This window comes from Heteronotia binoei, chromosome 1 (assembly GCF_032191835.1).
Source record: "Heteronotia binoei isolate CCM8104 ecotype False Entrance Well chromosome 1, APGP_CSIRO_Hbin_v1, whole genome shotgun sequence".
Classification (NCBI taxonomy): domain Eukaryota; kingdom Metazoa; phylum Chordata; class Lepidosauria; order Squamata; family Gekkonidae; genus Heteronotia; species Heteronotia binoei.
The window spans coordinates 63,221,454-63,233,584 of record NC_083223.1 but is presented as its reverse complement, the minus strand read 5'-3'; the positions used below and the strand labels follow the sequence as shown (position 1 = coordinate 63,233,584).

General features: G+C 38.9%; 1 protein-coding gene across 26 annotated transcripts in view; it reads left to right on the top strand.

The window, feature by feature from the left end:
* DST (dystonin) overlaps positions 1-12,131 on the top strand; it is a 489,979-nt gene that overhangs the window by 287,136 nt on the left and 190,712 nt on the right. For all 26 annotated transcript variants that reach the window (XM_060235329.1, XM_060235262.1, XM_060235226.1 and 23 more), the window contains 5 exons: positions 601-794; positions 4,855-5,017; positions 5,460-5,543; positions 6,523-6,630; positions 8,900-8,998. In XM_060235329.1, coding sequence (XP_060091312.1) covers positions 601-794; positions 4,855-5,017; positions 5,460-5,543; positions 6,523-6,630; positions 8,900-8,998 — 648 coding nt within the window. The remainder of the gene's footprint in view (positions 1-600; positions 795-4,854; positions 5,018-5,459; positions 5,544-6,522; positions 6,631-8,899; positions 8,999-12,131) is intronic.

The following is a 12,131-nucleotide window of genomic DNA, read 5'->3' as shown; positions in this document are numbered from 1 at the left end:
AAAAGAAAAATCAGATTCTTAAATACCATATGGTATTTAGCTCTTAGCGGAGTAGAATTAAATAAGAGTGAACTGGAACATTGATCAGTTAATTGGTTAAATATAGTCAGCTCCACTGGTTGCTGATTATTTCGTTGCTCTGAAGTAATAGAGCTGGACACTCAGCTCTGCCTGCTTAGTCTTCCTTCTTGCCAGTTGCTCCTTTCATTCAAGAAGAGCTAGAGAAGTTTGAAGGGGTTGACTTTCTCTGTCCTGTATTCCCAGGGAAGAGAGCTTTGATCAAGGCGTACACTTACCAGCCTTTCCCCTCCCATTATTATCAATCACATCACTAATAATACTTCAAGCTACCAGGGAATATTTGCCGTATCAGAGATTGCAGTAGAAAGTGAAAATGATCCAACAAAGATCTGTTTATAATAAGGTATTAGTACTTTTGAATACAACACAATTTTGACAGTATTTGATTGGGCATTTTTGTTTGATTAATTACACTTCTGTGGCTTGCCTTTGTAGGCAGTTAGTAATATTAGGGCACAAGATTTATGTTTATGTAGAAAACTGCCATTATGATCTATGTTGTCCTTTTTTTTTTACTAGCAATGGAGATCAGAGGTTGATGAAAAGAGAGAAGTGTTCCATGCCCTGGAAGATGAACTCCAGAAAGCCAAAGCAATCAGTGATCAGATGTTTAAAACGCACAAAGAACGTGATTTGGACTTTGACTGGCACAAAGAGAAAGCTGATCAGCTAACTGAGAGGTGGCAGAATGTTCATTCTCAGATTGAGAACAGGTTTGTACTGCTTTCTGTACTATAGAGGCTACAGTTAGAAATAATTGAGATTCTCCTCATCTGTGTGTGTCACACTACATCACATGTTGACTGACAGAATTAGCCTTAGAAATGCACAAAAGTGAAGCAGTACCTATGTTGGATCAAGATGCTGGAAGTACGCTTTCAGTTGTGTGTAATTACTTTACTTTATTTGATTTATATCCCGCCCTCCCCGCTGAAGCAGGCTCAGCTGCAAAATTCTTCAGCTGCAAAATAAATAAATAAATCAGGTAGATACTGAGTTGGTGAAGTTCAACACTGTTTGTTTGTGGTCCTGTCCCTGCTTAAATTTTGTATGAACATTCCTTATTTGACAGAACATGGCACATGGATATTATGTTTTGTGCACTCTTTCATTTGACTGCTAATGCTGTTAGTGTGAACTGGAGCTTATGCACACCCATATTGGAGGCTCTGTGTGTGGTAGTGAGAGTGCTGTAGACTTGCAGCTGCTCCCACTTTCCTACTTCCATGTGACTCTGTCATGTACAGGTAAAAGACTTTTGGCAGTTGGTGGTGAGGTCTCTCTGACTAGAAGAGATTCAGGCTGTGTAACCTTCCGCAAAGTGAAACTAGTAAACCAGTTCAGAACGTTGGGGAGAGGGGGAGAATAAATTAGTATAAAACAACTTGATTGCTGGGTTATCTTTCTGCTTACTCACCTTGCAGTTCAGTTTCCTCATACTGGAAATCAAAAGATGTGTCATGATCTGGGTTCATTTGGTTCCCATTGAGCGAGTTAAGCATAATCATACCTTTTCCCATTGAAATAGTGGAATTTGGATACTACTTATCTTTGGCTGGATTTTTAGTGTGTGTTTGTTTGTTTTTGTTTTTTTAAATATAAACAATTTGCTTATCAAGATCTCTAATGTATCATAATCAGTGAAGATGGCCTGACTGTTCATGTTGATTAAGATCAGGGGCCATGTTTCTTTATACTCAGATTTGTCCTAAGGACTTATAAAATGTATGTGTGGGGCTGATTTGTAGAGTAAAAGGAGCATGTCAGGGAAGGGAACGGAACCTTCCTACAGAACTCCCTATGGCCTCTCCTTCCTTAGCACAGCTCATGGTCACTTCTGATATTGAAAGTAAGCTGAGGAGAAATGAGCCAGAAAGGGGAGTGGAAATACTCTGTGGCCCTGTTCAGACACACAGTATAATCAGATGTTGCTGCTATTTCCTTCCGGATTTAAAGCGGCTGCTAAAACAGCAACATCTGCCTCCTGGTAGTCACTTGCGGTGTTTTTTAGTTGTCCAGTTTCACCTTGTAGTTTTCTCCATCTGGATAGTTCTGCAGCGATATTAACCAACTTTCAGATGTCTAATAATAATAATAAATTTTTATTTATATCCCGCCCTCCCCGCCTAGGCAGGCTCAGGGCGGCTGACAAAAGTTCGATAAAATTATACAATATAAAATATACAATATAAGGTAATTTAAAACAACATTTAAGTTATACATTGATTTAAAACAACAATCTAAAACCAGTTCCAAATGTCTGGATCATTCCATAGTTTAAACGGCGGTGATCTTCCTGATGTTATCTGTACACTTGTATTATGGCAGGGGTCACTAGATAAATCGTTGGTAATTAAACAGCCATCCTATCAAGTTCTACAAACGCCTGCTTGAAAAGGATGGTCTTACAGGCCCTGCGGAATTGGTCCAAATTCCGCAGGGCCCGTACCTCCTCTGAAGGCTGTCCCAAGGCAAACGGAGCCTCAGACAACTGGTTTATGGTTGCCATTTTTTTTACTTCTTAGTGCTATGCGCATAACCACATTACCACATAATGTTTTCTTACCTATGTGCATGTGCACATGCGCATAATGTACTTACGTGCATTATGCGCTAATCCGCATAATATTTTTTATTTATTTTTTTATTTATTTAAGATTTGTATCCCGCCCTTCCCACAAGTGGCTCAGGGCGGCTTCCAATAGTAGATCCAACAAAATTACAATAGTTAAACATATAAAGGGGGGAAACAAAAAAAAAAAGAACTGCATGGTGCTGTTGTGTGGACGGCAGAAGACAGTTCCACTGCGGAGTGATTCGAATTGCAGTATGGCAGTCTGATCGATAATATCCGGAACAAAGATATTTGGAACGGAACCGAGTCAGTTTAATATGAACTCAATACATTGTGTGAACAGGGCCTATGTATGAGGAAGGAGGCCTTAGGAAAGAGGTAACTTTCCCCAGCTATGTGTGCCTCTTGCTCTAAAGTCTTCCTTCCCCACTTTATATGAGATTTGAGCTGATCTGCTGCAATAATATTAAACTGTGACCTAAATTAATACTATACAGGAATTTTGGTGGGGGGATGTCCTAGGAAAGGCTTTTTTCCTCTGGATTTTTGTTTTCTTTTGAAGGTCTATTTTTAACATAAAAATATTATCAGCACTTTACAGACCTTCCCATCTGTTTAAATATGTATTGCATTTCCTGTTGTTTTTTTCCCAATTTCAGGAAGGCTATTTTTAACCTAAATAAAATACTATGAGTAGCTTACATAACTTTAAATCTCCATTTAAAAATGTATTGTAAAGTATGCTGGATGTTTGTAGGCAATCTGATACACTATTTGAATGAGACTTCATTTGAATGACCTATAGATGAGGATTCAGAGAGATGATGATACTGGGAGTTCTGTGAATGGAACTCCTAATGCTCTTTTTTCTTTAAAAAACCGGTGCAGCACTATCCAGTATTGGAATTGCCATGTAAGGGGAGAGGGTTGTTGAGCTGTCCCACCCGTACCATTTATCCAATTTGAAATGGCCTTGGGGAGCTGATGTTTGTCCCGCACCTGGGGACAATTTTATAGAAAAAGAAATGCAGAGAGTTCCGTTCACAGCAACTATTTTCCCAAAGCTGCTACCCATACCGCTTTGGTAAAACATACATGAAAGAACACTGCGGGCAGAGTCACTGATGGGGTTCTTCATGCACATATTAGTGTAATAGCAAGGAAAGAAGCCAAAGAGAAGCAGCTCCCACGTTACGGCCCAAATTACATATGGATTGGTTATCTAAAATCTCTTTTGGTTCCCTAAAGCTTCCTGTTAAGTAGCATAATTAGCAGTCTGGAAAAGACCTTGATCTTACTCAGAAGAACTTGACCTATAACAGCACTAAGTGGATGGAATTTTGTCCCGTCACAGTCTGAAATAGCTCTTAATAACCTTATTTATGGCAAATTAAAATGCTCCTCTTGGCTTGTAATATAAACATAAAGCAAACATTGCCTCCGTAGAACATCTTAGTTGGTTTTGCTGATGGTTTATTGTCAACACTCGGGCAGCCCTAATGTAAGTGTGACAGATTTTGTGATGACTGCACTGCAGCTCCCAACTTGTAAACAGACTGTTCTCAGCAAATGTTCACCCTCCTGCTTCCCAACAGTGATGATGCAAGCTGATACATTAAAAAAAAAAACCTGGCTAGTTATACTGCTTTTCTTCATCTTTTCAGGTATTGCTTCTTTGTTATGTTATTAATGACAACTTTGTTTTTAGTTATTGTTTCTTGCAATATTTATTTTTAAGATTTTTGAAAAATGTAGGAATTCAAAAATCTTGTATTTTTTCACCATAGTTATGTTACCATTTTATGTAATGTTTTTATAACTAGAAAAAAAAATCTCCCCACAATGGAAATGATTTAGTTTGTGTAGAATTGGGAGAGGGGGTTATTCTAAAGGGAATCTTCCCTAGTCTCTTCACTAGTCAAGAAAGAATGTTGCAGCACTGTATATGAATGTGGAGGATTTTCAATCATTTGTAACTACTGGTGAGCTCAAGAGGAAAGTACAACTACTGGTGAGCTCATTGGAAAAGTACAGTCCATGAAATTTTGGTTTTCTGAATGAAACAGTAGAAACGTTTGGTTTTATAAATCCCATTAAAAGAACTAATGGGATTTTTCAGATGTATCTAAATGCTATCTTAAAATAGCTTGTTACATGTTCACCTTAGGATAATTTGTTCTTCCTCTTCCCCCAACCAGGTTGCGTGACTTAGAGAGTATCAATAAATCTCTGAAGTACTACAGGGATACTTACAGTGCGCTGGATAGCTGGATTAAGCAAGTTGAAGAAACTCAGCAAAGATTTCAGGAAAATCCACCTCAGAACAGTAAAGCTCTGGTCAAACAGCTAAACCAGCAAAAGGTACAGGATCAAGGTCCTGTTGTGGAAGTTAAATAAATGGAACGAGTACCTCATTTAAATGTATGCAATTGCACTTTGCATATTGTGTCAGTCCATCATTTCTAGATGTGTACACAGAACTTACTTAAATTAAAATGTCTGATTTATAAAGGTAGGCATGAATCACTTACTAATTCATTCCCTCTCACACATGCATGTGTGTATACACACACACATATACACTGTTGTACTGATTGTGTCACTCTTCTGTTATGATATGTGTGGATGCCAAACCACTTTGTAGAGAGGAGCACAAGAAAAAAGCCACTTTGCTCTCTCTTACACACATTCTCAGTACTGCAGTTTGTCTTATAAACACAGAACAACAAGCTTTTGAAATGGGAAGGGAAATTTATTTAGGTTAGTATTTGTTATACATTGAAATCTTTTATATATTTCATAGATGCTGGTTTCTGAAATAGAAATGAAACATAGCAAACTGGATGAATGTCAGAAATACTCAGAGCAGTATTCAGCTGCAGTAAAGGTAATGCTCTAACCATGCCTGTTTATTCTTAATTCTTCTTGAAGCTGTGACTCCTCATAGTACTGAACTATGACATATATGTGCTACTTAGGGTTGCCAATATCCAGGTGGGGGCAGGGGAACCCCTGGTTTCGAGGGCTTCCCCCACTTCAGGGTAATCAGAAAGTGTGTGTGGGGGGGGTGTTTAAATGTGCCGGGCTCTGCATTATATCCTATGGAGAGTGGTTCCCATAGGGTATAATGAATTGATCTGGGGGTGTCTGGGGGTTTGAAGGGGCTGTTTTTTGAGGTAGATGCACCAAATTTTTAGCAAAGCATCTGGAGCTTCTCCTCAAAAGATCCTCCAAGTTTCAAAAGGATTGGACCAGGGGGTACAATTCTATGAGCCACAAATGCAAGTGCCCCCATCCCTCATTAGCTTCAGTGAAGAGAAGGCATTAAAAGGAGTGCAGTCCCTTTAAATATGATGGCCAGAACTCCCTTCTGAGTTCAATCATGCTTGTCACAACCTTGCTCCTGGCTCCACCCCCAAAGTCCCCAGATGTTTCCTGAGTCAGACCTGGCAACCCTAGTGCTGCTCCTGTAGTCTGTACATGGAAGTGAGGGAGTTATAGTTTGTTCAAAGAAACACTTTACAGAAGTATCTCAGCATTGTAGTTGACAATTTGTACATGGCTGCTTCCACATTTCCACTCACATTGGTAGGATGAATTGTGCCAGCTGATCCTGATGAATATATTGGCTGTTGTCTTTGACCATGTAGCCCACTGTACTCTTGTGGGTAAAAGATTTACATGTTTCATGCTCCTTTCTCTTTCTGGGTAATCAGATGATTGACAGTATGAGAGCTATGATGGGTATACAGCCTGCTATCTTTTGGTTTTGCAATATTGGAGACATTATCTTGCCCTGAAATGCACTATAGTTAGTATTCAGAAACTAGCTTACAGTTTTCCTAATTTTCATGTATTTACTACAGGACTATGAGTTGCAAACAATGACTTACAGGGCCATGGTTGACTCCCAGCAGAAATCGCCAGTGAAACGCCGAAGAATGCAGAGCTCTTCTGATTTTATTATCCAAGAGGTAGTGAGATGAAGCTTAAAGATAGCCCACATTTCTCTAGTGCTTTGTGAAAACTTTTAAACAATATTCATGAGATATGTTAAATATAAATATGCTATGTGGCGAATATATCCAATATAATCCCTCTTTGACAAAAACTTGCTGTGTTAAGTTGCTGTCAGAATTCTTTCTTTCACCTCTCATTTCATTTCAACCCTCTATGTTTAGAGTTTCTGATTATTTCAGTGCTTAATTTATGCAATTCCCTTGTGCTATTCAAATAAAGTAGATGCTGTTGTGCCAAGTAGATAAGTAGAACTAGCATTTATGAATGTATCAGTTCCCTCATGATCCACAGGTTTAATTTATTCCAGTCCATACATTTCACATTAAGTATTCACTGGTGTGTGTGAGAGTGGTGGCCCCCTGGAGATAAGAGTGTACGCAGTGTGTATTTAAGCGGGTGGAGAGATGGGTTCGTGGCTTAGCTGCGGCAGAAATGTGGAAAATAAAGCTACCAGCGCAGCATCCAGTGGTGTTTTGTGACAGTGTGCACCTATGGAAAGGATTGTGGCCAGTTCCTGTGGTTTAACAGAGGGTCACAGTTCAATGAGAGACTATTTGGGGAGGGACAGTGGCTCAGTGGCAGAGCATCTGCTTAGGAAGCAGAAGGTCCCCGGTTCAATCCCTGGCATCTCCACTAAAAAAGGGTCCAGGCAAATAGGCGTGCAAAACCTCAGCTTGAGACCCTGGAGAGCCGCTGCCAGTCTGAGTAGACAATACTGACTTTGATGGACCAAGGGTCTGATTCAGTATAAGGCGGCTTCATATGTTCATGTTCATATGCTCTGCATGGAGAAGGGCCCATGCCCAAACCCTAGCATTTCCAATTAAAAGATTTTTCATAGCAGGTATTTCCCCAAGAGGCACTGAGAATTTCAACCTGGGAAGGGGCCATGGTTCAGTTTTAAAGTGCCTTTATTCAGAAGATGCCAGCTTCAGTCCTCAGCTTAAAAGATTAGGTCAGGTGTGGCCAAACTTGCTTAATGTAAGAACACATAAAACAAACAGATGTTTGTGAGCTGTAAGACAGACAGGAATGAAGGCAAATAGATGGGGGAGCGAGGAGGGAGGGAGAGGTGTGGAAAACAGCAACTTTAAATGCATTCCCCAAGCTGCTGGCTGGCTTGGGTTGGAAAAGTGATTTAAAGGCAGAAATATCTTTTTCAAGTTGGCCAACAGGATGGTGGGGGCTTTGAGAGCCATACAATATGTATGAAAGAGCCACATGTGGCTCCCAAACCACAGTTTGGCTACCCTTGGATTAGGTAGTAGGTGGAATGTGAAAGACCTCTGCCTGGAACTCTAGAGCACTATGGCCAGTCGGAGTAGACAGTACTGATCAATGGTCTGACTCACTATTAGGCAGCTTCATGTGTTCATAAGGGTAGGGTTAATATGTTTTCCATCTGTGTTTTCTGTAGTTTTGCCTTTGTAGGAATTTACCCCATTCACATTACTGAGTGTCTGCAGTTTGTGGGGGGAGAGCTCTAAAGAGTTAAAAGATCTTGTATTTATGGGCTTGGGGTCACAGTCATTGCATACAACTTAAGTTAAAATGGTGATACAGGTTGACCAGAATTTTATAACATGCTTGTAGCTGTGCATAATTAGGCTGAAGAAGGTTCAGAGACATTTCTTCTCTGGGAAAGTTGTGGGTTCATCTGTCACTGTGGTAGAGACTGAGTGCATGCAAGGCTGAATATAATCATTGGTTCTAAACAATGTCTGGGATGAAAGGCAAAATATAATGATTCATGGCAAGGCTGTAGCTGTAACCCTGTAGCCTCTTTAGGACCTTGAAGCTCAGTCCTCTAACACAGACTACTGAATTATGTTTCTGCTTCATGCAGAAATCTCTTCTGGGATTTAGTGGCATGCAGTAATTTATAAAAGAAATGATTTAGGGTGAGAGTGGTTAGGAGGTCAATTCTGAGATGAACCAGTCCCTCATCATTCATTCTTAAGAGCATCTCCACACCTGCGACCCCCAAAGCAAGTACAAGATAAGTCCACTCAGCATCTCATTTATCATAGTGACTGTTCTAAGTATTTTTGCCCCAGGGGTGTCCTTTTAACATGGCTTGTACACTGACTTATAAAGACATGGTGCATTTCTGAAACCCCATCCTCCTTTTAAATGTCCTTTTTCTTTCAGAAATAACCTTTAAAATTATCACTTAAAATGTCATTTATGGCTTTCTGTTTTGTCATATTTCCTTTGTTGCAGTTCATGGATTTACGAACACGCTATACAGCTTTGGTAACCTTGATGACTCAGTACATAAAGTTTGCAGGTGACTCTCTGAAAAGGCTAGAAGAGGAAGAGGTAAGTCAACAGATGATGACCAGGGAGCAGTAAAACAAAGGAACTAACCTAGCTCAGATTTTGAGTGGAGATATGTGTGTCTGAAATTCCTTAAAAACTTTAAATATAAAAAAAGGATTGGTGGTCACATTTGACAAATGCATAGATATTATTTGCCTACAGTCTTCTTATCCCACTGTCCTTTACAGATGAAAGTATTGTTTTTAAATGTGAGCTTCTTAGAGGAGGAGCTTAATGAAAATTTAATAAATAGAAAACAAAATTTTTGTTCCACAATGCTGGACCTTATTAAAAAAAATCACATGGCACAGAAAAGATGGGGAGGAAAGTCCACTTATCCCTCTAACCTCTGCAGGATGTGGACATTAGTATACAAGATCAGGATAAGGAATTTCATTACTTAAATTGTTTCATATCTTTAACTGATTTCTTTAAAATATTTCTGATTCCACCCCCCACCCCCCAGCCAATATTTCTTTCTGTTGCATTCATTCTTTGCGGCAAACGGATGATTTACTAACTTGGTGTCCTACTAACTGTTGGAATCTCTACTAACTTGCCTTGGCAATTTCAGTTGGTTGTTTGGGGATAAAATGTACTGTTATTTTTGGTAGTGGGTTTATTTGCCTCGTTTCTGTCTTTTGCCAGTCAGTATTTTGTATCAGAATGGTTGGTGCAATTTTTACTTTTCTGAAAGAGTCCTTTTGACAACCCCTAAACTGCTTTTTAAAGGCATCAGTTTAAAAAATATCTATTTGCAAATCTCACCTGAAGCTTTTTTGTTACCTTGGGGAGGGAGTAACACAAACAACAGCTTGAACACCTTTAACCTAATTGTGTTCCAAGTCCCAAAACAACTTTGAAAAATTCAAAGTTTAAAGAAGTAGTTTGGGGATTCTGTAAGGACAGTTTGCATGCAGGGTTTTCTGGAATGTGGCTCTCTGGTCTAAGGATGATGATACCTTTAATCTGAATTGAAAGATTTACTATTTCATTGATGAATTGCAGAGATTTGGTAAAATAGCTGATGTTTCTGAGCTTTTGAAAGGTTGTGAATCCGTGGAAAGAAAGTCACAAGTCAAAAGAACAGAAGGAACATTAGACGCAAGGTGTCAGTTCAAAGAAGCCATTAGGAATAAGGCGAACTATCCTGAGAGCCTGTTGAAATGAATCTTGCTATGATAAGGATTTAAGTGGTGATATTAGGATGAACAATAGTGGGGGATAGACTGATAAAGGGATGTAAGCAAAGAAATTGTGGTAGTTTCTGTGATGTTTAATAAGAAATGTGACCATGTTGGGAAAACGTTCTGTGCCTGTAAGCATAAATACCAATGAACCTCTGAATGAGAAAAAAGAAAGAGAAATAAGAAATAGGAGAGAAATAAGAAAGCAAGCAAAAACATGGTTGCAGACAAACATGAGTTGTTGATGAAAAGGAAGACAATGTGAGAAGACCTGCTTTGCTCAAGGAGAAAATAGGAGGAGATGCAAAATCTAATTTTGAGCCAGTGATAAAAAGAAATAAGCCAGGAGTCTAGAGACTGTCCCATAGGTATCATCAAAAAAACAAATTGTGTGTTTGCCTTCTAGAAAAGTCTCATGCTCGATGCCTGAATAAAGATAATGGCCAAAAAAATATTCCTACACAATGTCCATAAAATTGGAAGAGAGTATTGAAACAAGTGAATTATTAGCCATTGTAAATGAGGAAGAAATGCTGTAGGCTACTAAAAGCCAGTAGGGAAATCAAAAAGACAGAGGTGCAACAATTAACACATATGCACTATCCTTTTGATGAAGAGGGGAAAACTAAGATGTTGCATAATGTATCTAGACAGCAGCAGTTATAGAAAAAATTAAAAACCCAGAAAGACTTTGCATAAATAAAATAAATGTCAGGAGTCAAGAAGATATTGTTTGTGTGCTGTTTATATGGGCATCCCTGTAGAAGATCAGGTTGTTTCTAATGGTTCCAAACTGCATGAATTAAATTCTGGCACTTTGCGAAGAAACACAAGTCAAAATATTAATTCATAATCCTTGCTACATTTAAAAACTAACAATATAATAGTGGCCAATTTACAAAGAAGTATAATTTTGAAAGAAGAAGAGTTGGATTCACCCCCCCACCCTTCACTCAGAGTCTCAGAACAGTTTACAATCTTTGCTTCCTCTCCCCACAGTAGACACCTTGTGAGGTAGGTGGGCTGAGAAAGCTTAGGAAAGAACAGCTCTGAGAGAACTGTGACTGACCCAAGGTCACTTATCTGGCTGTAGAGAAGTGGGGAATCTAATCTGTTTCTCCAGATTAGTGTCTGCCTCTCTTAACCACTATACCATACTGGCTGTCAAGGAGGATAATTTAGGCATGTTTTGTAGCCCATGATTCCAAAAAAGAAAGGTAACAAAGAAGGTTATGGTGTGAGAGTTTGAGATAGAGCTGTGTCTGTGATTTGGTTGTGCCATTTGGTGATATTCACACAGAAAATGTAGAGGATGGAATGGATCTGTGGCAGAAGATGGGTGGCTTTTTCCTAGCTGAGTCAATACATGGTAAAAATGCAAATGACATATCCAAGATACCAAAAAAAGATAAACCTGGAATCAGAGGGGATGTCAGGAAAAAAAAATGCAAGTACAAGAACTGAACCATTACTTTTGGAAACCGAGAATAACATGCAAAGAACTGGCCAAGAGGAGGAAAGAACAGAAAGAGGTACACATATTATATCCAAAATTCAAAGCCAATCAAGATAAATTGAATTCCATTAGAGATCAGTACAACATCAAAATGTTTCCTAATCATTAATTTTACTCTTTGAAGAGGAGACTTTTAATTCCTCTTAGCCCATGATTGAGATTATCTTGAAAATTTGAACAACTGATAAACCATTGATTAATTAACTTGTGAAGACCAATGGCGATTTAATATATTAAGCTCTCAGTGAATTACTTGTACTGGTGATGAAGACTGGCGCAAAACCAAGCCTTTTTAAAAAAAATGACACAAACTTTATTCTTAGCACTGCTGTTTAAAAGGATCTTATGTTATGTCACAACACCTTCAAAAATTCAGCTGGTAGTCATGAGTGTTAATGGGAGATTTGGAAAACCTGATTTCATTGTACAG